This window comes from Tursiops truncatus, chromosome 9, assembly GCF_011762595.2.
Source record: "Tursiops truncatus isolate mTurTru1 chromosome 9, mTurTru1.mat.Y, whole genome shotgun sequence".
NCBI classification, from domain to species: Eukaryota; Metazoa; Chordata; class Mammalia; order Artiodactyla; family Delphinidae; genus Tursiops; species Tursiops truncatus.
In genome coordinates this window covers 44,943,089-44,969,112 of record NC_047042.1, presented here as the reverse complement: position 1 = coordinate 44,969,112, position 26,024 = coordinate 44,943,089, and the positions used below count along the sequence as shown (strand labels likewise).

At 39.1% G+C, this 26,024-nt stretch overlaps 1 protein-coding gene across 4 annotated transcripts in view; it reads left to right on the top strand.

The window, feature by feature from the left end:
* The first annotated feature begins 2,169 nt into the window (after positions 1-2,169).
* C1GALT1 (core 1 synthase, glycoprotein-N-acetylgalactosamine 3-beta-galactosyltransferase 1) overlaps positions 2,170-26,024 on the top strand; it is a 36,648-nt gene continuing 12,793 nt past the window's right edge. Inside the window, exons 1-3 of one of the 4 annotated variants that reach the window (XM_073809687.1) lie at positions 2,176-2,321; positions 2,622-2,878; positions 8,832-10,682. In XM_073809687.1, the coding sequence (XP_073665788.1) occupies positions 10,460-10,682 (223 nt within the window). In that variant the 5' untranslated portion in view covers positions 2,176-2,321; positions 2,622-2,878; positions 8,832-10,459. Of the gene's footprint in view, positions 2,322-2,621; positions 2,879-8,831; positions 10,683-26,024 lie in introns of all 4 variants that reach the window. The other 3 variants (XM_073809688.1, XM_019927797.3, XM_019927790.3) reach the window with 3 other exon arrangements.

The following is a 26,024-nucleotide window of genomic DNA, read 5'->3' as shown; positions in this document are numbered from 1 at the left end:
ATATTCAAAGTAATCACACTTTCTTTTTTCTAGTTGATGATGAAGAAAAATTGGCTGACATGAATGTCATTTCCAGGAATTTATTCAAGGTGACAGCTGCACAGTTGTGCAAAGGTACATGCATTAAGAAGCTCATCACAGAGTTGTTTAAAATAGTAAACATTTGGAAAAAAACCAGAAATGAATCTATAGAATACTGGTTAGATAAATGATAGTACATCCACTTAATGGACATTATGCAACTTTTAAAATGCTGTTATTCATGATATATTGTTCAGTGAGAAAAGAACTGTGTACATAATGAAATCCAGTTTATCATACATTGTATTTATATATCTTTATGTATTTTTTATTCTTAGAGGTGTCTGGAGGAGTATAACATGAACTTTTAAAAATGGTTACCTCTGAATTATGGGATTTGGAAATTTTTTTTTTATTTGAATAAGTATGTATTGTTTTCATGAAAATAACAGCTATTTTCAAAAATACCCAGAAGGGTAGGAGGGGCTGATTTGATCTGGTGTTGTTCATATCAACATACCTTCTTGCCACTAAGAAAATTATCTTAGACATGCTGTATCTGAGCTTATCCTTGGAAGGATTTCTTATCTTTGCTCATTGGAAAAATATTATTCCTTGTTCATTATAAATATTAATAAAATTAAAATAAGAATCCTGAGGTATTTTGTTTCATTTTGCTTTCTAGTTGGAACACTTTGACCTCTGAAGGGTCTCTTTTCCCTGTTTCACAGTGGCTGTGGAAGGAAAGGGGGTGAGGCTGGGAAAGAAAGAAAATGACGGAGGTAAGGATCCAAGAGAGAAGCCTGGAGGTATGGGCCCAGGAAACAGCACTAACCTGGACATCAGATACTTGCACTTCTCTTCCAGAACGGGTTTCTCAGTTTATCTTTCTGACCTCAGCTTTCTCATCTGAAAAAATGAGAGGTTTGGATAAGAATCTAGATGTTTTAAAACTCTTTTGGAAGATTCTTTCGGATTTATTAATTGCATATACTGCTAAACTACACTAAAGCTGAATGTAAACAAATTAAAGGGGGGTGGACAACAATACCTTACTAACGTTATTATTTCTCCCGGACATGTTAAGTAACTTGCCAAGGTTACACAGCTGATAGGTGGAGGAAACCAAGATTCCAGCCCAGAGGCCAAGGCACTAAAGAACTGCTGAGGAGGGCATTTAAAGGAAGCAGGGTAGCTTTCTCACCCTCAGGCTAGGCCTTGTAAACGACTGTTAACACCAATAAAGTCAAGACCTTACCCCACCTCCTGACTGCTGTGGGGTTGCCTCAATCGCTCCAGGACTCCTCGCTCTAATCCAAAAACAGTTTTCTGATACAAAGTCCCTTTGCCAACTAAAGCGGGGGGGGGGGGGGGGGGGGGGGGGGGGGGTGAGGTTTTGCAAGGACCCGAGGAAACTCTTCTGGCCATTGCCTGACAGCAGTGAAGTAATGACAGAACCAAAGACCACGTGTGCCTTTAGGAGGCTTTGTGGTATCACTAATTGGGTTTTCAGCTCCTGCGGGTTCACATACCTGGTTATGCAACAACAGTTCGCGTACCTATCTTGCCGTATTTCCTTTCATTAAGGCCAGAGAGATACTGAGTAAAGAGAGTCGGGAGGGGGGCATAACAGGGGTAAAAAGAACTGTTTAAAAGCAGGCTAGAGGCCATAAGACTCCTGCAGGGTAAGAGCCTGTCCCTCAGACAAAGGTCTCTCAGGTATCCGCAGTCTCGGTCCCTGATGTCTCACTGCTTTTAACTCCTCTCAAGGTCCGCAAGCTAACGCAAAACCCTAGAGCAAGATCAGGAAGCCGAAGGCCGCCAGCGAGGAGCCGCAAGAGAGCTGCGACTATCGCTCAGAGAAGACCCGACTTCCCAGACCCCTTCGCACAAGGGCGGGGCGTGCTCTCGACTGCCAATCCCCGCGCTCACACGTCGTCGTAGCCCCGCCCCACCCTGCCCCCTCTCGCTCCTCCCTTCCCTGGGGCTGGTGCGGCGGCGGCGACGTCAGCGCTAGGAGAGCCCTGGGTGGCGGCTGCGCTGTCCGCGGGCCGCGGCCTGGACGCGCTGCGGGGAGGGGCGGAGCGAACGGGCGGGAGCGCGCGCTGGGCCCGCCTCGGCTGCTGCCGCCGCCGCAGCAGCAACCGCTGCCGGGGAATGATCTGGGCGGCAGCGGGCGGCCCGGGCTAGCAGCCACGAGCCACTTCTGCGGCTGCCGAGAAGAGCGAGGGTCGCCGGGCTCGTGTCGTCCCCCTCTCTGCCCCCCCGGAGGGGCGAGAGGGAGCCGAGGCTGATGTCAGGTACGCCGGCGGAGGCGCCCTCAGACTGTGGGTCCAATGTCTCGGTTCCTCTCGCCCTCCCCCTCTCGGAGCGTGAGTGTGTGAGTGGGGGAGCGTGGAGGGTGGAACCCCACCCCCGGCGCCGCCAAACAGGTGTCTCGGAGTCGTCGCCGGGGCTGGGGACGTGCGGGTTCCTGAGGAAGGCGCGGGGCACTTCCTGCTCCCGGCATCTCTGCGAACTGCCATTGGGGCCGCCTGCCCACCGGGCCGCTATTTTGTTGACATGTAGCCTTCTCTGGGTCGTGGGTCCTTCCCTTTTAGCCTCTCGTGCCCCTCGCCTCCTCGCGCGTCGCCTGCCGTCGGGTCGCGACGGTGAGACACGGGCTGCGCTCCGGACCGCGCGGCTTGAGCACTTAGCCGTCGTGCCCCGCTGGGCCCTCTCCCTGCGGACCTGCGGGCGCTCAGGTGTGGACATCTTCCAGGAGAGCAGCCGGGCTGCCGCGCCGCCCCGGCGCCTAGCGAGCGGGCGCCTTCCGCAAGTGCCGGGGGACTTCCTCAGGGCTCTCTTGGACCAGCAGGTTTGTCTGTGGCCGATTTGTTCTTTTAAATTTCCCTGCCTCTAGTGAGGCAGGTGTGTTTTGGCACTAGCTGCGTGGAGGACGAGGAAAGGAGTTTTTTCCTTCCCTCCTCCCTCCCCCACCAAGTGTGATGGGATTCGTAGGTGCTGACAAATTGGCTTTACAGCTCTGAATTTGGATGTATTGTATACGCAAAAAAATGAACGAAATTTAAGGGTGGGGATTTATTCTTGCCCAGCTCTTACCCTCTCCCTTTATTATTATTGTCAAATGACAAAACATCACAAGCTTTGGAAAAGTTGACTAGATTTATAATCTAGTTCTCTCAATTCCTTATAGTTATTGTGGTATATCCTTTTAAAGCATTTCAGGTTGAAAATTATTATCCTAACCATGAATTGGTTTCCTTATGATTTTAAAAGTTAATTATAAAGTTAGAACTTTAATGCAATAGAGTAATTAGGCCAATGTGTAACGAACAGAAATATGTTCATTTACCAAAAACTGGGCAGTGATAGCTCTGCCTGGGTGCCAGGAAAAGGTGTCATGCATAATTTCAAGTTGTTTAATTCTGGTGTTGGTTTAGACAGTGGGAATCTGAGGTTTTAGGAGGTAAAACTAACTTTTTGCAACTTTCCACACTTTTATCAGATAAATGTCACTTGATGCTGTGTGTTCTAAGTATTGTGTATAGTAATCATACTTATTTTATTTTCTGCCAGCTGTAGTGTATACTAATGTACAGTTTAATTGAGTGTAAAGTTTCAAGTTACCAAACAGTTAACTCTTTTTACCATATGTTAAGTAAAACAGTGATTTAGTAAGGAAAGTATGACTCACTTAAAATTCTTCACAGGAAAAGAGCATGGTATTTTAGTACTAGTGGAGAACGATTAGATGTCTCTCTTATATTTGCTTGGAGTTTGTGTTTTTCTGATCTTTTTAGTTAGGGTTCAGCATTTTAAAAATATTTTGTGGTTACTACCCATTTAAAGATAGGTATTTTTCTTAAATATGGTTTTTTGGGGGTATAGATTATACTAGTCTATATTTCTGAGTAAATTCAGTATCCAGAAATTATTAGAATTTTATCACAAAGTCATTTAGGAGTACATATCAATTAATGATCACCTAGTCATAGAAATAGAAAAGTGTGTCATTTAGGTATATGCTATATACTATTTGTATATTGACTTGTGCTCACTAAGATAAAAATTGCATTATACAGCTTACTTTATAAACCATGGTAATTTAAAGTAGAGTTTCTGTGTGAAGAAATCATTGATTGGAATTCTTGTGACAGTGCACCTGTAAACAAACAGTAAATGGAAAATGGACAACTTGATGCTGAAATTTCATTCAGATTCACTTAAAACTTTAAGCTTCCCAGTACAACCATGTTACTTTTAGAAGATTTATTGAGATTTGAGTAAAGAGGCTAGTGTACAAACCACAGCAAGGTGGAAAGAATATGGCAAAATTCTTTTACCCAGACCTAAGTGGGATTAAGGTCATTCTTTTAGAATAAGGGGGAAAAAATGGAGAATTGTTCCATAAAAGAGAAGTTAGCATTTTATCTTGAAGTCTAAATGTGTATCGAATGTGTATTTAAAATTTCACTTTATAACTAATTCAGATGTCCTATGGGAAAATACATGCCAAAATCTATAATATGTGAAAATAAGAAGTGTCCCTTGAAGAAAAAAATATAAAGAAGCTGTTGTATGTGAAATAGGGTAGCCCATAGGAAGGTAGGAGAAACCAAAAAGAAAATCTGAGTACATTATCTAGAACTTGTAATGTGAGCTGCCTTGCACATTGAAGGGACACATGGAGGGCAGAGAGAGGCGGTATTAAATTGGGGAGATTCTCAACAGGAAGTCTGATTAGTTCACAATGAAAGCTATATATTAAAACAAATTGGTGCAAGTTGGATAATAGGGAGACTTGAAATTATACAGCTTGGTGTAGTCATTTGCATTTTTGGTCATTGTGTTAGTTTCCTAGGGCTGCTATAACAAAATACAGCAAACTGAGTGATTTAAAACAACGGAAATTTATTGTTTCACGGTTTTGGAGGTTGGAAGTCTGAAACCAAGATGTTGACAGGGCCATGCTCTACCTTCTAGGGAAGAATCTGTTCCGTGCCTCTTAGCTTCATGTGTCACTGGCGTTCCTTGGTTTAAAGTTATATCACACCAGTGTCTGCCTCTGTTGTCACATGGCATTCTCCCTGTGTGTCTCTGTCTTAGTATGGTGTTCTCCCCTTTTTGTAAGCACTTCAGTCATATTGAATTAGGGGCCACCCTGCTGACCTAATCTTAATTTGATTACCTCTCCAAATGCCTTATTTCCAAATAGGATCACATCCATAGCTCCTGGGATTAGGACTTCAACCCCAGTCTTTTTGGGAGACACAGTTTAACTCATTACAGTCATGTAATTTATCTTTTACAGTATTCAGTAAAATTTTAGCACCATATAGCAGACCAAATCAGAGGGTGCCTTGGGAACAGAGTAAATTCATTTACCTATCTCACTGCTTACCATGTGCCAGGTCATAGAGGTAAAGCAATGAATAGGTGAACAAAAATCTCTGTTCTCATGGAGCTTACATTCTAAAACATTGGTTCTCAAAATGTGGTCCCTGGAACCTCAGCATCATCTGGTAACTTGTCAGGAATGCAAATTTTCAGGCTCTATTCCCCAGACTTCTTGATTCGGAAACTCTTTTAACAAGCCTTTCAGGTGATTCTGATATAGACTCAGGTTTGAGAACCACTGATCAAGATGGAGAAAAGAGACAATAGACAAGATGAGTAAGTAAAATATGTAATATATTAGATGTTAATAGGTGCTGTGAGTAGGAATAGGGTGGCCAGGGAAGACCCCCTGAGAAGTAAAGACCTGAAGGAGTTGGGGAGTGAGCCATGTGAGTATCTGGGTGAGTTGTGTTCCCAACAGAGAACACCAAGTGTAAGGACCCTCATGTGTTTGAAGAACAGCAAAGAGTCCAAAGTTAGAACACAGCAAGGGAACAGATAGTAACAGGTTCAGTTTTTGAAATTGCTATTTGTTCCTTTTTGACCTACAAAAACCAAATACTAGAAGGAGAGTTCAGCAAGAGAGGAGTGTGGAGGGTAGGATTGCATACTGTGTAGGGTTCATCTTAAGGTTTTGGTTATGTCTCTGAGTGACATTGGGAAGACACTGGAGGGTTTTGAGCAAATGAGTGACATGATCTGATTTAACTTTTAAAAGGACTGGTAAAAATGGATTGAAGAAGCCAAGGATGAAGAAAGGGAAAAGTTGATTAGGAGGCTGTTGCAGTAGTTGGGAGAGAAAAAGTGGGAGAGTAAGAGGAAGGGGGAAAGGTGGCTTGGATTAGGGTGGTAGCAGTGGAAAGGTTAGAAGAGGTACAAAATTTAAAACACACAGGATTGTAGTGAAAAGTAAGCTTTTTTCTTCCTTCTCTAGTTACTTCAGTCACCCAGTTGCGAATGTAAGGATACACTAGTATATAATCTACGTGTATTTTATGCATTCATTTGGCAGTGTCTGAAGACATTTTGGGTCACAACTAGGGGGAGTGTTACTGGCATCTAGTGAGTAGAGGCCAGGGATGCTGCTAAACATCTCACAGTGAACAGGACAGCCTCCAAACAGAGAATTATCCAGCTCATGATGTCATTTATGCCATGGTTAAGAAACACTGGCTTAATGGGATTTACAGAGGTTGGGGTATGGACGGTGGAGGGAAGGGGATGTTGTATAGACAGAAAAGCAGTAAGAGTAGAGCAACTCATTGCATTGAGATATTTATTGAACTGTAAATAGTTCATAATTGCTGAAGCATAAATTATAAGGGAGGGAGAGACAGAGGGGGGCATACTGTACCTGTAAGGTAATGTAATTCTTTGAAAACAAAGTTATAGGGCTTCCCTGGTGGCGCAGTGGTTGAGAGTCCGCCTGCTGATGCAGGGGACATGGGTTCGTGCCCCGGTCCGGGAGGATCCCACATGCTGCGGAGCGGCTGGGCCCGTGAGCCATGGCCGCTGAGCCTGTGCGTCCAGCGCCTGTGCTCCGCAGCGGGAGAGGCCGCAGCAGTGAGAGGCCCGCGTACCACAAAAAAAAAAAAAGTTATAAAACAGGAAAACTAACACATTATTAATTCTGTGTTAAATATCACTCACCTTATGCCTATGTAAGGATAGGCTAGTATCATATGTATTTTATGTATTCATGACATACCTTTTTATTAATTTTTTCAATATTTCTAACGTACATTGTTCATCTACGAGTTTTTTTCAAATTGTCACAAATCTCAAAAAAGTTTTCCAGTATATTTATTGAAAAATATCTGCATATAAGTGAACCTGGGCAGTTCAAACCCATGTTGTTCAAGGGTCAACTGTAGTTACCTTTGGTGAGAACCTGGGGTAGAGATGGGCATGAAAACATACTCTGTGTGTGTGTGTGTGTGTGTGTATGCATACATATACATATATATGTGTGTGTGTGTGTGTGTGTGTGTGTGTGTGTGTGTGTATATGTATACATATTTAATCTACGCTTTCAGTTAGGGTTTGTTTGTTCCTTACATTTGTCATTTAAAAAGTAGCCACTACACCTTATTAACAAAAAGTCATAACCTGCCAAATGTGCAAAGATTTTCCTTATTAGTTCATATAGATCATTGTTTTTAACATCTATAGCATATTCTATGCTATGGATGTACCATATATTTTTTTAAACTTGTTCCTCATTAACAAACATCTGTGGCAATGGCTGCCATGAACATCTTTGCACAGTTCTGTGTTTGTGTCCATAAGAGAAATTTCTGATCATGAAATGATGGGTCAAGGCATACTTGAAAAATTTTAAAGATGTTGCCAAACTGCCCTTCCGAAAGACAGTAAATATGTACATTCTGAGAAACAACGGATGAGCGCCAGTTTTCTCTCATATCTAAGTCAGTACTGGCTGTTACTGATCTTAACGTTTTTTGCCACTGTGATACATTAAAAATAGTATCTCTGGGCTTCCCTGGTGGCGCAGTGGTTAAGAATCCGCCTGCCAATGCAGAGAACAAGGGTTCGAGCCCTGGTCTGGGAGGATCCCACATGCCGCGGAGCAACTAAGCCCGTGTGCCACAGCTGCTGAGCCTGCGCTCTGGAGCCCACGAGTCACAGCTACGGAGCCCACGTGCCACAACTACTGAAGCCCGCGCACCTAGAGCCCGTGCTCCACAACAGGAGAAGCCACTGCAATGAGAACCTGTGCACCACAAGGAAGAGTAGCCCCCACTCGCCGCAACCAGAGAAAGCCCGCATACAGCAACGAAGACCCAACGCAGCCAAAAATAAAAAAAATAATAAATTAAAAATAAAATTTTAAAAAAATAGTATCTCTGCATTTGAGGTTTACATTTCTGTAATATGAGTGAAATGTGAACATTCCTGACCATTTTTTTCTTTTCCTTCAAATCCTTTTATTTTCTTTAACTGTTTTTATATTAAGTTGGCCTTTTCTCTTTTTCTTTATGATACTTTTTGTTATTTTTCGCTGTACAGATTTTTTTTTAACATTTTATACAGAAACATACCTTTGAACCAGCAATTTCACTGCCAGAAATTTATTCAATGCATAACCTCATACAGTTTTACTATAGTTATACCTTTTGAGTTTTGAAAAGATCTCAGTTCATGATGTAAAGATGTAAAAAGATGTTTTCTTCTAGTTTTTTTTTAATTTCATTTTTTAAAAATATTGAAATCTTAGAAACATTTGGAATTTTAAAGAGAAAGGTAGGGATCCAGATGGTTGCTTTTTATCTTTTTCCCAGAAGTTTATTTCAATATCACTTCTTGAATAAGCCATTTTTTTCTTGATTTGAAATGCTATGTGTATTATGTATTAAATTTCCATATGTACTTTTTTTTTTTTTTAACAGACTATTTCGATCTGATGAAGACCACCAGGGATATACATCTTTAGGCTAACAAAGTTAAGTTAATTAACTTGCTGCTGTGAGGGAGATCACACACCAGAGGAACTGCCAGAGGGGACAGGGTTATTATAGGATTCTGGAGAAGGGTGGAGTTTAGACAGAATTTAAATGAAACAATATTTGATAGGTTTAAAGTACAGCAAGACTGTGAATCGGGTTAATTAACATCAGGCCTGGGCTGAGAAGTAGACTTAAGTGTCCTGTTCCCTTGAAGACTACAAAGTTAAGATAAATGTGGAATGTTGTGTCTGGGAAACACTTATCTGAAGCTCTGGGTTGGAAATTGAAGCTGTTTCTGATTAGCGATTCATCGTACATGTCAGAGTGGGGTGTTCCAGTCTCACTGATACACTTTCAAATAATTCTAACAGTCTGGTTGTAGAGAAAAAAAAAAAAAGTTTCTCAGCAATATATCTTTAGTATGAATTAATAAAAGTGTTTAAAAATTTTTTTTCCGATTCACAGGTACACTGACATGCCTGTTCAGCCTGAATATCAAATTGTTTTAATTACTATAGCACGTTTTACTCACATATTTATTTTTCCAAACAACATTTACCATAATTTTTACCACATTATTTAATTTTTAAAAATTGTATATCTTAAGTAGGTCTGCCTAGGCTTAGTCCACCCCTACACCCCTTTCAGGAATTTCCCAGGTATACGCTCATATTTATTTTTTCAAACTTTTTAGTTACATTTTACCAAGTTACTTAACTTTTAAGTATCTTATATTTTAGTTGGGATGACATTTTATATAGATAGATAGATAGATATAGATTAATTTGGAGCAAATCTACATCTTTATCATTGATTTTTTTTCCAATTTTTATATTGTAAAATACACAAAATATACCATCTTAACGATTTTTAAGTGTACAGTTCAGTGGTATTAAGTACGTTTATATTGTGCAGTCATGACCACCATCTTCCTCCAGAATTCTTCTCATCTTGTAAAGCTGAAATTCTACACCCATTAAATAGTAACTCCCCATTCCCCTCTCCCCCTAGTCCCAGGAAATCATAAATCACTTTATGACTTTAGCTAAATATCTCATATAAGTGAAATTACAGTAAGTCCCCTACGTACGAACCATCAAGTTTCGAACTTTCAAAGATGCAAACGTGTTTGCACGTCCAATCACATAATGTTTGTTCACATGTCTGGCGTACATTGTTACATGCATGCATCCTCTACAAGTGGTTGTACTTTTGTGTACTTTACAGTACTGTATAGAGTACCATAGTACAGTATCTTTATTTCAAGCCCAGGATGTCCAGAAGCAAGAGTAAAAGCAGTGGTGATGTAGCTGGTACTGCTAAGAAGCACCAAGCAATAATGATGGAACTTGCTGTGCAACACAAGGTGCTTACTAATGAAGACCTGATGGAATTGGAGGCCCAGAGAAAGGATGACGAGAGACAAGGGGAAGAAGTAACTGAAGAACCGAAGAGACTCACGACGCAGGAAATGGCAAGGGGATTTTCTTTATTTGAGGAGGCACTGTTAGTTTTTGAGGCACAGGACCCGAACGTAGAACGGTACACGAAGGTTGCAGCAGCTGTTCAGAATGCAGTCCAGTGCTACCGTGTCATATATGACAAGAAAAAAAGAACCACTACCCAGACATCACTGGATCCGTTTTATCAAGAGGGTAGACAGAATTGAATCCAGCAAGGAGCCAGAACCCGGGCCATTCGCGTCAGGCGTGAGTGAAATTGCAGTTTGCCCTCCATCTCCTGTTGCTGACGATCCTTCAGCTCTACTATCTCCCACCTCCTCTCCCTCCTCCGGTCAGTAACTCTTCTTGCTTGTTCACTCGATGCCAGCCCCTGTATGCCAGCTGTTGTACTGTACTACTGTACTTTTCAAGGTACTATACCAGAAGATTAAAAATGTTTATTTTGTGTGTGTTTGTTTTTTATGTATTATTTGTGTGAAAAGTATTATAAACCTATTACAGTACAGTACTATATAACCAGTTGTGTTACCTAGGCTAACTTTGTTGAACTTACAAACAAATCGGACTTACGAACGAGCTCTCGGAACGGAACTCGTTCATATGTAGGGGACTTACTGTATATAGTATTTGTGTTTTTGTGACTGGCTTTTTTCACTTAGCATAATGTGCTCAAGGTTCATCCATGTTGTCACATATGTTAAATTTTCCTTACTTTTAAAGGCTGAATAATATTCCATCTTGTATATAACACATTTTGCATATTCATCAATCGTTGATGAACACTTGGGTTGCTTCCACATTTTAGCTGTTGTGAGCAATGTTCCTATACAAATGGGTGTACAGATATCTCTTTGAGACCCTGCTTTCAATTCTTTTGGGCATCTACCCAGAAGTGGAATTGCTGGATCATGTGGTAATTCTATTTTTAATTTTTTTGTGGAACTGCCATGCTGTTTTCCACCGTTGCTGTACTATTTTACATTCCCACTAGAAGTGCACAAGTGTTTCCATTTCTCCACATCCTCACCAACACTTGTGTTCTGGGGGTTTTTTTGTTTGTTTTGTTTTGTTTTTGTGGTACGCGGGCCTCTCACTGCTGTGGCTTCTCCTGTTGCAGAGCACAGGCTCTGGACACGCAGGCTCAGTGGCCATGGCTCACGGGCCCAGCCACTCCGCGGCATGTGGGATCTTCCTGGACCAGGGCACAAACCCATGTACCCTGCATCGGCAGGCGGACTCTCAACCACTGCGCCACCAGGGAAGCCCCTTCTGGGGTTTTTTGATAGTAGCTATCCTTAATGGTTGTGAGGTGGTATCTCATTGTGGTTTTGGTTAGCATTTTCCTAATGATAAGTGATGTTGAGCATTTTTTTCATACTCAACATGTTCGTGCCTATTGGCCATGTGTATATCTTCTTTGGAGAAGTGTCTGTTCAAGTCCTTTGCCCATTTTTGGGTTGGGTTTGTGTTGTTATTGTTAAGTTTTAGGAGTTCTGTATATATTCTGGATATTAATCCCCTACTAGATGCATGGTTTGCAAATATGTTCTCCCATTCTGTGGGTTGCCTTTTTACTCTGTTGATAATGTCTTTTAATGTACAGGTTTTTAAAGTTTTATAAAGCCAAGTTTGAGTATCTTTTCTTTTGTTGCATGTGCTTTTGGTGTCATATCCAAGAAATCATTGCCAACTCCATGTTGGGAGGCTTTTGTTTTATGTTTACTTCTAAGAGTTTTATACATTTAGGTTTTAGCTTAGGTCTTTGATCCATTTTGAGTTAATTTTTGTATATGGTGTTAGGTAAGGGTCCAGCTTCATTCTTGAGCATGTGGATATCCAGTTTTCTCATTACCTTTTGTTAAAAAGACTGTCCTTTGTGCATTGAATGGGCTTGGCCCCCTTGTCAAAAATTTTTTGACCACGCATGCGAAGATTTATTTCTGTGCACTCTGTTCTATTCCATTGAGCTATATGTCAGTCTCTGTGCCAGTGTCACCCTGTTTTGATCACTGTAGCTTTTATAGTAAGTTTTGAAATTAGGAAGTGTGAGTCCTCCAGTTTTACTCTTCTTTTCTAAAATTGTTTTGGCTCCTTGAGGTACCTTGAAATCCCATATGAATTTTATGATGGATATTTCTGTTTCTTCAAAAAAAAAAAGTCATTGGATTTTGATACAAATTGCATTGAATTCGTAGATCACTTTAAGTAGTGTTGACATCTTAACAATATTAAATCTTCCAGTCCATGAACATGGGATGTCATTCTGTTTGTGTCTTCTCTAATTTCTACTGAGGATGCAAGACATATTAATGTTCTCATTGAAAAGTAACAAAAAGGTATTCTCACTTTTGATCTTCTGAATTGGAAATTGTGGGAATAGTTTTAAAAATAGAGTTATAGTTTGAGACTTAATACAACTTGGTTTTGCGGTGTTACATAATTTTTGGGAGGTTTATTTGTTTCTAATCCTTACATACTTTTTCAGGATTCATAAAATTCCAAGGTCCTTTCTAGTACTGAGGTTGTGTAACTGTAATGCTAATAAAATACTTCAGGGTCATTAGGTGAAGGCTGTGTGTTAATATTTTCTATTTCTGTAGTTTTAATAAATTACTAATAGAAAATATTTTTAGTCTTTCTGTCTCTGAATTAATATGTACTTCTGTTATACTTTGTATGAGTTGAATACACATCAAAGGAAATAGTACATATAGTTCATGTTATATATCTAGTTTATGACTGGGTTATATAAGTGTATAAATGTGTCAAATGATGGGACCATATGATTTTTTATTCAGTAAATTAGGCAGTATAGATAAAGATACCTATTTGGAAAAAATAATTTCATCTGTGCTCCCCACATACATACACTTAAAACAAAACATTTGAATGCATTTTACAAGCCAGGCAATGTGTTAGTTGCTGGAGAGATAGAGATAAAAGAGTTATAGCTGTTGTTCTTGAGGAACTTATAGTCTGGGGGAAATAGATATGTACATACCTACTATGATGAAGTGTGATAAGTACATAGTAGGAGATGTGAATGAAGGAACAAGAAAATATTTGATGGGAAAGCAGTTAATTTGATCATGGGTGATGGGGAAGACTGATTATGAAAAGTACTGAAACTAAGGTAACCATGAAAGATAATTATGCATTTATCCAGTAGACATAACTGAGGAGGGCACTCCAAGCAGAAAGAATAGAATGGCCAAAGTCATCCATATGAAAGGCCATGGCAGATTTGGAGAATGGCTCAGTATAGGCTTTATGGATAGGGAGTATCAAGAGTGTAGGAAGGTAAACTAGAGCTAGATCTTGTTTACCAAGTTAGCAGTATGGACTTGATCCTGTGGCATTGGAAAGTATTTCCTTTAAACAAGACTGCTATGTGAAGCCTTCATTAAGTTGGGAAACAGAGGTAAGAGAGTTGAGCCCAAGGGAGAATGATCAAGGAAGGAGGGAGAAAAGTGTTTACAGAGTGTAAAAGAGATGTGGAAATATAATCAGGTTTGGGGACTTGGGGCATGAATAAGGAGATGCTTTGCACTCTTATTTCAAGCCAGCTGATACTGCACCAATGTCTTGTGAAAAGCATCATGGTCAAGAGCTCAGAGGTAGGAAACTATTTTTTGTCTTCTGGGAGTTTATATTCTGTAAACAGGAGAAAATATACCAGTGACCATATCCTTAGTTCCTAGGACAGTATTTGACACATTGAAAGGTGCTCAGTCAGTATCACCTTCCAAAGATTTCTTAAAACCTCACAGTCAAGTTAAAATCAAGTTGCGTAAATCTCAAACTGTAATTCTGTTTGTTTTTTTAAAATATTCCCACCATGGGGCTTCCCTGGTGGCGCAGTGGTTGAGAGTCCGCCTGCCGATGCAGGGAACACGGGTTCGTGCCCCGGTCCGGGAAGATCCCACATGCTGCGGAGCGGCTGGGCCCGTGAGCCATGGCCGCTGAGCCTGTGCGTCCGTAGCCTGTGCTCCACAACGGGAGAGGCCACAGCAGTGAGAGGCCCGCGTAGGGCAAAAAGAAGAATACGATGGCACGACTTTTATCTTTCAGGATATTAGTGATAGTTTTGAGGGTTTTTCTTTAAGTTTTCATCTCATTACATGGTCTCTTTAAAGTTACATTAAATTTGACTATGTTGATCTTTTTCTTTCATATTAGGGGCTTTCTTTAAAATATCTGGTGATTCTTACCTGGCTATTTATATTTTAGAGTAGATATTAAAAAATAATTGAAATCTCTGTACATGTTTTTAGGGCTTATTACCAGTAGTCCTCAGTAAGTCCTCCTTATTACAGTAGTCCTGTATGATGGTTGAACTGGAATGATTCATTGCTTAACCTTTTTTGGGGATTTCATAATGCAAAACAAACCAATTGGTTTTTAACTTTACCTGTGCAACAATCACTGTAACAGATGATGCTAATACTCTGTCCATAGGCCTTTATCTCCTTCCTCTTCACAGGCTTTGTTGTAGGGCTGCCCTCAAACTGCCAGATACTGTTTTGCCAATGTACAGGCTCTGGAATTGTCTGGGGAATTTGTTTCCTACGGATAGCCCTTAACCAGTGATTGACTGTGTGGGTACAACTCTGAGGTGTGGCCTACACTGCCTCTAGAACTACCTTGAGGGATTAAGCTAAAATTACCCTCCATGGACTTTGCTTGGTATCTTACCCTTTCTTGACTTCTATCCTTCCCTGTCCTACTTCCCTACAAGTTTTTCCCAGAAATACTTTCTAATAAATCACATTTGCACAAATGCGTCATCTCAGAGTTTGCTTCCTGGGGACCCAACTTAAGATAACTACTAATGTTTGGGCTGCATTTCCTGTAATAATGTATTATTTGGGGGTAAGATTGGACTGAGGTTTTCTATTTTATTTTTGGTCTCTCCTTGTCAGATATCAGTATCCAACCTTTTACATAAAAGAAGAATTGGTTAAGTTCTGCTACTTAATTTTCCCGAATGATTTATGTAGTATAATAATTATGTTTTTTGAAAGACTGAAGTATTTTATCCAGGGAAAACCTGGACCTCTTTGAAGTCTGGCTGTTTGACAACATTCTTTATTTCTTCTCTGGTTTTTTGGTTCATTTAGGTTTTATATCTTGAGTCAGCTTTGATTATTTGTTTTTTTAGAGAAATGTGGTTTTCATTTAGGTTTTCATGTTTAATAGTTATTATATAAAATGCTCTCTTTTTTTTCATTTCATCTGTGAATTTGGATATAGTTTGAATCCTGATTTGCACGAACCAAATGTGAAAAGACATTTGTGAGCTAATTGAGGCAATTTGATTATAGAAGACAGTTGGGAAAATTTGATTACATACTTGAGTTGGATAAGTCCAAAGAATTATTGTTAATTTTGTTAGGCATTGATAATTTTGTTAGGCATTTGATAAGGGCATTTTGGCTTGTAAAAAAATGTCCATATTTTCGAAGAGGTGTACAGACGTACATAGAGGTGAGATGACTTGATGTCTGGGATTTGCATTAAAATACTATCATCAATTGAAGAAATGATAAAGTAATGTAGCAAATTTTAAAGTTATAATTCAGTCGTGTGATGGATATATGGGGGTTTATTGTTATACTTTTGTGTGTATTTGAAGTTTTTTTTTAATTTTTAAATTTTATTTAATTTTTTTTTTATACAGCAGGTTCTTATTAGTCATCAGTTTTATACACATCAGTGTATACATGTCAATCCCAATCGCCAATTCAGCACACCACCATCCCCACCCCCCCCACGGCTTTCCCCCTTGGTGTCCATACGTTTGTTCTCTACATCTATGTCTCAACTTCTGCCCTGCAAACCGGTTCATCTGTACCATTTTTCTAGGTTCCACATACATGCATTAATATACGATATTTGTTTTTCTCTTTTCTGACTTACTTCACTCTGTATGACAGTCTCTAGATCCGTCCATGTCTCAACAAATGACTCAATTTCGTTCCTTTTTATGGCTGAGTAATAGTCCATTGTATATATGTACCACAACTTCTTTATCCATTCATCTGTCCGTGGGCATTTAGGTTGCTTCCATGACCTGGCTATTGTAAATAGTGCTGCAGTGAATTAAATTAAATTAAATTAAATTAAAGCTTAAATTAAGCTTAAAAAAAACCTCTGAGTTACCCCTCTAATGAAATTAGAGTACATACTTGTTAGCACATTCTCTCCTACCCCTCCCCACTCCATTTTTATTCACATGATATGCCCTTTCTGCCTACGTGTCTTACAGTTAAATTACTATTATCACTTTATCTCATGTAGCTTTTCTTTCTAGGATAATAATATTTCTGCTTTGTTTCATCATTACCACTCCACAGTGTTATATTGGAAAGGATTACAACTTTCTATTAATGCTAACCCTTTCATTGTGTGATTTCTTCATTTGTGAATTTGGGTTTTTGTTTTTGTTTTAATTTGGATTTTACTCTCAGCTGGTAACTCTCATTACCTTTAAGTAGGTAATGTATCAAGGGTATGTGCGTACTGAGTCCTTTGCATATTTGAGAATGTCTTCCTGTTACATGGATTCTTGAATGACAGCTTGCTGAATCTTTAAGTCTATGGGAATGTTGTCCCCCTCAAAAACTTGGGTTTTTGCAGCATTTCTTTTGACATATAATAACACAGAGGAGAAAGCTGCCTAATAATTTTTCCCTTGTAGTTCTGCCTAATTTTTCCCTTTGACTTGCTTATTTTTCCCTGGATACTTATAGAGGTTTTTTTTTAAGTGAAGTTCAGGATCTCTTTTTTTTTTTCCTTTTTTAATTTAACTTTTAAAATTTAATTTTATTTATTTTTTATACAGCAGGTTCTATTTTATACATATTAGTGTATATATGTCAATCCCAGTCTCCTAATTCATCCCAACAACAACAACAACCTCCCCCCACCCCAAGTTCAGGATCTCTTAACCAAGGTTTTTCTTGATTATATGTGAGACGTTTAAATATTTTGATGCATGGCCTCCATTTCAGTGCATTTTCTTTTATATCTTTGACTTTTTTTTTTCTATTTCATTTGTTCTATTCTCTTTTGAGAAATAAGTTATTTCTGTGTTGGCTCTCCATTGCCCATCTTTCATAGCTATCATTTCCTGCATAATTGCTCTAATCCCTTCAGTTTCTAAAAGACTACAAAATAGTCCTATGTAGTTTAAGATTTTCTTTCCTATGGAGTAAGTATTCAGGTCTGTGCTTTTCCCTTGTCTTTTGCATCCTATGTTTAATTTTGTTTCCCACTACAAGGTTTTTATGTAGGTTCCATGTATTTCTGCTTGTTCATTTTGTTTGTTTTGTTTTGTTTTTTTGCGGTACGCTGTGGCCTCTCCCGCTGCGGAGCACAGGCTCCGGACGAGCAGGCCAAGCGGCCATGGCTCACGGGCCCAGCTGTTCCGCAGCACGTGGGATCCTCCTGGACTGGGGCACGAACCCGCGCCCCCTGCATCAGCAGGCGGACCCTCAACCACTGCACCACCAGGGAAGCCCACTGCTTGTTCATTTTTTAATAGAATCAATCCTAGGTAACCTTGCTTAAAAATCGTGTAGTTGAAAATCTCTTTTATTACCTAGATAGATAGATAATTGTTTTATGCACCATTTGGATCTTCCCTTTAAATTTTGAGCTAGAGATCTATGCTGCTGCTGGCTGACAGTTTCTGTCTAGTCAGTTAGCTACCTGAGAGAGGTAAATTGGGGAGCTGGGACCTTGGACAGCTGCAAGTAGGAACTTTGATTTTTTAATGATTTTTTATTTTAAGACTCTAGGCAGTAGGGGGGCTTCACCAGGTTGGAGGCATATCATTCAAATTGGTTTGGCTGTTTTCCCATTTTGTCAGGGTGAATAGTTTACCTTGATAACAAGCTGGGTCAGAACATATTTTTCTCTGCGTAGTTACCTTTGATCTGTAGTGGCTGGACATCCTTTTACATTCCCATCAGCAATATATAGTGATCTAGTTTTTCCACATCACCAGCATTTGGTGGTATCACTGTTTTTTATTTTAGCCATCCTTATGGGTAAGTAGAGATATCTCATTGCGGTTTTAATTTGCATTTTTCCTAATGGTAGATGAAGTTGAACATTTTCTCATGTGCTTGTCATCTGTACATCCTCTTCAGTGAAATATCTGTTCATGTCTTTTGCCTATTTTCTAATTGGATTGTTTATTTTTTTCTGTTTAGTTTTGGGAGTTTTTAATATATTCTAAATACTAGTTCTTTGTTAGGTATGTGGTTTACAGATATTTTCTTCCAGTTTGTAGCTTGTCTTTTCATTCTCTCAGTAGGGTCTTTCACAGAGCAAAAGTTTTTAATTTTGATGAAGTCCAGTTTATCAATTTTACCCTTTTATGAATTGTGCTTTTGGAGTCAGGTCTAAGAACTCTTTGCCTACCTCTCAATCTTGAAGATTTTTCTCCTTCCTTTCTCCTAAAAATTTTATAGTTGCATGTTTTACATTTAAGTCGGTGATCCATTTTGATTTAACTTTTATATAAGATGTGAGACTCGGGTCAGGGTTTATTTTTTTGCTTAGGGATGTCCAGCACCATTTATTGAAAAGTTTATCTTTCCTCCACTCAGTTGCTTTTGTACCTTTGTCAGAAATCAGTGGAGCTATTTAAGTGTTCTGTTTCTGGTTCTCTAGTCTACTCCATTGATCCATGAGTCTCTCCCTCCACCAGTACTATAGAATCTTGATTTCAGTAGCTGTATGATGTATTGAATTCAGGTTGACTGATTCCTCCTACTTTATATCCAATTGTGAGGATCAGAGAAAACATATAAAAGTTTCAAACATAATGCCTCACATGCAGTGTATTTGTAAGTATTTATAAGTTGTATCACTATATAACATTCATCCCAATTTTATAAGGAAGGTCTTTGAGGAAAAAAGTTTTTGAACATCATTTTAATGTGATTTGAAGAGAGAAATATATTTTGAATATGTAAATATAACAAATATGATAATCCAGAACAGATTACAAATTCTAGACTGACAACCCTGGCAGGATATGGTATAAAGTACTAAAATTTAAAAAACAAACAAAAAACACTGAAAGCCTAGGACTTTATTGTGAATTCCACTGACTTTCTGAAAGCCTAAAAAGCTGGAGGAAGGATTTGCTCGTGTAATAAAGGGCATTAAAGTCTTGGTGAGAGGATGTTAGTGACCAGTGAGTGACTGAAAACCAACCGTAAGAGAAGAGGAGCATTTGAGCATTTATCTATATACAAGGATAAAAGATCAGTCTACCCTCAAAGTCTCTGGCACCAGTGTGGGAAGACGCTGAGTAATTTTTAGAGTTTTAAGAAGAAGAGAGATTGTACTAGGTCGAGTTGTGCTTCAGGTATAAAGGCAGTAGTAAACATTCTCCAGCCTGCAAGAATTTAGAATATAGCACCAATGAGCACCATTACAAAAATTACTTGCTGAAATCCAGCCAACAAAAACACGACATTAATAAAGAACTCACATTTAGAGCAGCTGTGATAAAAGAACTATTAATGAGCATAGAGTCCAATTTAAAATATATTCAAGATCAAGCAGTCATGGGAATTAGTGTAATTTACAGAACATAAACTATGTAAATTTTACAGAATAAAAGTTCACAAAAATTGATTGTTGTGGGAGTATGTATATATATGCTGATTTACACATTCTCAAAGCAAGAAATCAATAGGTACTGTCTAAATTTGAAATATGTAATAAAAAAATAAGGCCTTTGATTGCTTTATGTTTTTCATAATCCTTATCTTTAGAGGGATTGTTTAGAGGAGGGGGTTCACATTCTAAATGTTTATTAGCTGATGTTCAAAGTTAATTTAGATTCACTTAATTTTCCTTTTTCTATAAATTCAAATAAATCTAATTTACTATGTTAAATCTTTAAAGTAGCATGACTAATATAATCCCAATTCTGTAAAATGATAGCACAATGGTTAAGAATCTGAATTCTTGATTCAGATTGCTGGTGTGACCTTGGGAAGCTTACTAAGCCCTCTGAGTCTGAGTTCATCTGTAAAGTGGGATTAATAGTCCCTAGTTTATGGGTTACAAGTAATCCATGCTCTTATTAGTACAGGGCCCAAATGTTAGGTATAATTACCCTCCCTTCTATCTCTGTTATTCATAAAGATGTTATTCATATTTGTAATGATACTCACCAGATGTTAATGATAGTTGTTTCTGAGTGATGGGATTTGGGGTGGTTTCTTTCTTCTTCACATAGTTCTGTATTTGCTTGATTTTTTTTTTTTAACCAATGAATAGCACAAAGCTGTTCCTTAAAAATTAAAATATAAATTTTAGTTGTCTCAGCACTTTTGCATCTGAAATCTGTAGTTTTAAAATCTCTTCAAATGATTCTGATTATGCATCAGGTTTGGAAAACAGGTGGCATTGATAACTTCCCTGCATTCAATTCTAATTAATATATATTGAAGCCCTTGTAATGTGCGGTGTTGTTAAGCAATGTCTTCTTCCAGTCTGGTCTACTTTAGACTCTTGTGTTAAGAATCTGAAGAGGTGGGGGTGATGATTTTTGCCAAAAATCTGAGTGGGGCATTCCACTCACATGAGGTAGCTCTTTTATGCCAGGAACAAGAAAGAAAAATGGAGGTATACAGAAATTTAGTCATAAGGCAGGAGCCCTTGAAATTGGAAGGAGATGGGGTAAAAGCAACAGGGATAAGCCAGCACATGCTGACTGAGAATTCTCTGGACCGGAAGGGGTAAGAGTATGACAGGCATCGAACAGCATCACAAAATATTTTAAAGTTAACAGATTTTGTAAAATCAAGAAGTCAGTTTTCCCTCCACTTACCCCAGAACAGGTGTCTTTCTAAAAAAGTGCTACCTCAGCTAAGAAAACCCTATCCATCTACAAATAATAAAACCTCCATGCTGCAGAAGTAGGCTTTTTCTGAAGCTCAGTATCTTCTTGGAAAATGGCTGGGTAGCAGGTTAGTATTCATGGTTACTGGAGCTTGATCAGCACTTCCTTCACTTCAGATATTCACTGTGGTGATGGAATAAAAATTTTCTCAGGCCCTACAGTCCTTACTTCCTGTTCTCAGTCACAGTGCTTTCTGTCTGAGTGGTACTGAACGCCACTGTGACTATTGCTTTCCAGTACCAGGAGTGGTAGACTCTGTAGCCATGGAAATTTCAGATGGATTTGTGCCCTTCTGAGACTGTAACGTGATTATATCTGGTGTTAAGGTAAGGAAAGTCACAGCCAGTACAAAAAGAATAAAAGATCAAAACTAGTGTGTTAGAAGGCAGAGTGTCAGTGGGAGAATTACAAGACGTGGGGGATTGCTTGCATTGTGGCTCCTAGTTGACTTTTCAGTTTCTTAAGTGCCTGCTAATGTTGCCTTAATAGCTTTCCTTCGGGTTTACGGCTTCAATCTTACTCTGCCAGTCTTTCTTTAATTACCATAAGAAATTTGGTGTTGTGATGCCTTTCACTTACTTCTCTCAGCTTCATGTTTTCAATTCATGATTCTTTGAAATCACTGACCTCAGTTGTATCAAGTCTTAATAATGTACACTCCAGTTAAAGGGAGAGCTCACATAATAGCAAAAAGATAGTTAAATAGTTCTCTTTGGCTTTTTTTTTTTTTTTTTGCGGTACGCAGGCCTCTCACTGTTGTGGCCTCTCCCGTTGCGGAGCACAGGCTCCGGATGCGCAGGCTCAGAGGCCATGGCTCACGGGCCCAGCCACTCCGCGGCATGTGGGATCTTCCCGGACCGGGGCATGAACCCGTGTCCCCTGCATCGGCAGGCGGACTCTCAACCACTGCACCACCAGGGAAGCCCCTCTTTGGCTTTTTGAATATAATCTCAGACCAAGATTTTGGCTAGAGCAAGGTATAATGAACTGGGCTTCAAATAATCTGGAGAATTTTAGAGTTTCAGAAGAAGCACTTAAAGCAGGAAGGATATTTTTCTGGGATTGTAGATTACACCTTTTGAATTATAAGGATTTTGTTAAAGGGCAGTTTGAATGGGGAAAAGAAGACAGTGGGCGGGAGAATTTGAGGACACTGCCCCTCAGGGAAAACAGCAGAAAGACTTGGTAAACTTGTTTCTGCTTTTCCTCTGGGAAATTGAATGGGGGAGTTGAGCAGGACATATATACTCTTTGCCCATGAAGGCCTACCTTTCTAAACTTGAAGTGATAGTAAAGATAGAGCAAAAGAAGTAAACAAGTGCCTGCTGGTTTCATATTGGTAATTTGCATCTCTGGTGTTGAGCAGCTTTGCTCTCCACTTCCCCTTAGGGTCATTCTTCTCAAACTGGAATTGCTATTCAGGAGAGAGGGCCTGAGATACAAGATACAGGATAAGCATGGTATATAGTTCCATGGCATGCCAAATTTACTTACAGATTTTGGAATAAATATTTTTATGTCAAATATACGTATATTAAATGTGTATTAAATGGGATAAAATAAAAGGTCATATGAAAGTATTTTTATATAAAGCTTTTATTAAAGTAAATGTTAATACAGAAAAGTGTGTAAATCATAAATGCAGAGTTTAATGAATGCCATGAAAACAACAAACCAGGTAACCACTACTCATTTGTTTTGTCTGATTTTAACATACTTTCTTTTTATAAGTGTTTGGATGACGTATCTCTTTCCATCCTTTTACTCTTAACTTTCTGAATATATTTGATGTATGTCTCTTGTAAGCAGCGTATACTTGGGTTTATTTTTTCTCTAGTCTGGCTGGTAATCTGTATCTTTTAAATCAAATTTTTAGTCTTTTTATAGTTAATGCTATTGCGGATAAATTTGTATTTAGTTAATCATATAACTTTGTTTCCTGTTTGTTCCATGTATTTTTTTATCCATTTCTCCCTTTTTTCTGCCTTGAAAATACTTGTATTATTTTATCATTTAATTTTTTCTATTAGAGTTTTACTTATATATATTTACCTTTTTAATGATTACAGCAGCGATTATAGTATACATTCCTAGTGTCTTTTTTTAATTTAATTAATTTATTTAATTTATTTTATTTTTGGCTGCGTTGGGTCTTTGCTGCTGCGCACGGGCTTTCTCTAGTTGCGGCGAGCAGGAGCTACTCTTCCTTGCGATGCGCAGGTTTCTCATTGCAGTGGCTTCTCTTGTTGTGGAGCACGGGCTCTAGGTGCACAGGTCAGTAGTTGTGGCTCACGGGCTCTCGAGCATAGGCTCAGTAGTTGTGGCACACGGGCTTAGTTGCTCCATGGCATGGGGGATCTTCCCAGACCAGGGCTCGAACCTGTGTCCCCTGCATTGGCAGGAGGATTCTTAACCACTGTGCCACCAGGGAAGCCCTCCTAGTGTCTTAAAGTCTGATATTAGTATTTTTACACAAAAAAATGATTTTAGAACACTTAAACTCTTTGTATCCTTCTCATACTTTTTGTGCCAGTTTTGTCATTTATTTTAATGATAATAGTAATAATACCTTGTGGGAACTTTTTAATGTTTTATGTAGCCTGTGTTCATTTGTATTTATTCATATACATAAGCTTTTTATAGCTCACCCTTCCTTTTTACATCTCTGAATTTTCATGGAATTCTTTTCCTTCTGCCTGAAGAATTTTAGTATTTTTTTTAATTAATTAATTTATTTGTTTATTTATTTATTTATGACTGCATTGGGTCTTCGTTGCTGTGCACGGGCTTTCTCTAGTTGCGGCGAGCAGGGGCTACTCTTCGTTGCAGTGCGTGCGCGGGCTTCTCATTGCAGTGGCTTCTCTTGTTGTGGAGCATGGGCTTTAGGTGCGCAGGTTTCGGTAGTTTTGGCACACAGGCTCAGTAGTTGTGGCTCGCAGGCTCTAGAGCACAGGCTCAGTAGTTGTGGCACACAGGCTTAAGTTGCTCCGCAACATGTGGGATCTTCCCAGACCAGGGCTCAAATCCGTGTCCCCTGCATTGGCAGGCGGATTCTTAACCACTGCAGCACCAGAGAAGTCCCTCCTTTTAGTATTTCTTTTAGAGTAGACCTGCTTATTATGAATTCATTCAGATTTTGTTTTTTGAAAAATCTTTTTCAGATTTATTTTTGAATGCAATTTTTGCTGGATATAGAATGCTTTCTTTGTCTTTGGTTTTTAGCAGTTTCACTGTAGTGTTTCTTGGTATCATTTTCTTTTCTTTCTTTTTTATTTTTAGTTTTTAAATTTTTTTGTGTTTCATAGAGCCTCCTGAATCTGATAGTTGGTAGTCTTTTGTCAGTTTTGGAAAATGTTCAGTCATTATTTCTTCACATACTGTTTCTCCTCAATCATATGTCTCTTTTTCTTCAAAGATTCCAGTTAACACATATGTTAGACCTTTTCACTCTATTCCTTATGTTTCTTTCTCTCAATTTTTAATTTACCATCCTTATGTCTTTTTGTACTTCAGTCTGTGTAATTTCTTCTGACCTGGCTTTCAGTTTATTAATTTTCCTCTTCACCTATGTCTATTCTATACCTTATATCTTTTTTTTTTTTTTTTTTGCGGTACGCGGGCCTCTCACCGTTGTGGCCTCTCCCGTTGCGGAGCACAGGCTCCGGACGCGCAGGCTCAGCGGCCATGGCTCATGGGCCCAGCTGCTCCGCAGCATGTGGGATCCTCCCCAATCGGGGCACGAACCTGTGTCCCCCACATCGGCAGGCGGACTCTCAACCACTGTGCCACCAGGGAAACCCTATACCTTATATCTTAATCTTGTCATTGAACTTATTGACTAACTAAAGTTATTAGTAGGAAAATCTCTTATCTAAGTCTCCTGTGGGTCAGTTTCTATTTTCTACTATTTTCTCTGTTTTCAGTCAGACTTTTAATTTTGATACCTGATTATTTTTTATTGTGTTGGACATTATCACTACCAAAAAATTATAATAATAATTTGAGGTTCTCCATAATTTTATATTTATCCAGGAAACTTTATTTTTGCAGTTAGGCTAGGGGTAGATCACCCTAATCAGTCAGTGGTTAAGATGATTCCAACTTGGGCTTCAGTCCTTGTGAAGGTTGGTCTAATTTCTGCTCCTTCCTTATTCCTAGATTGTAGCCTTTGAGGGTCCAGATAAAAGCCTGGCTGTTTTCCAAGACCTCTTCTCCGAGACAGATGCTGGACTCTGTTTTTTTTCTTAGCTTCTATGCGTCAGCTCCTGTTTTCTCTGTCAGAATCAGTAGCTGTATTGAGGAATGAAGCTGTGCCAAATTTCCAGCCCACCTTTCCTGATTTCTTTCTTTTTCCAGAGCTTGTCCCCCCTCCCCTCAATTCTCACTGCCTTGATATCTTACCAGTGTCTCCAAACATATATATTTTTACATTTTGTTCAGTTTTTCTGGTTGTACTTAGCTGGATGGTTGGTTTTAAAGAACCTAGCCATTCTGGAAATATAACCACATGAAGTTGTTTTGTTGTTCCAGTGATGATCATTGGTTTGTTTATTTGTTTTTACAAAATACTTCAAAGCAGTTTTTATTTTGACGGTCATATCTCCCAAACCCCTACCTTCACTATACATGTCCATTGTCCTGTGCTGTTAGTGGTGATTGGGTAAAGAGTTTGAGAAATGCAATGGAAAGAGCACTGACTTTTTAAGCAGACAGACTTGGGTTCAAATTGTGACTTTTATT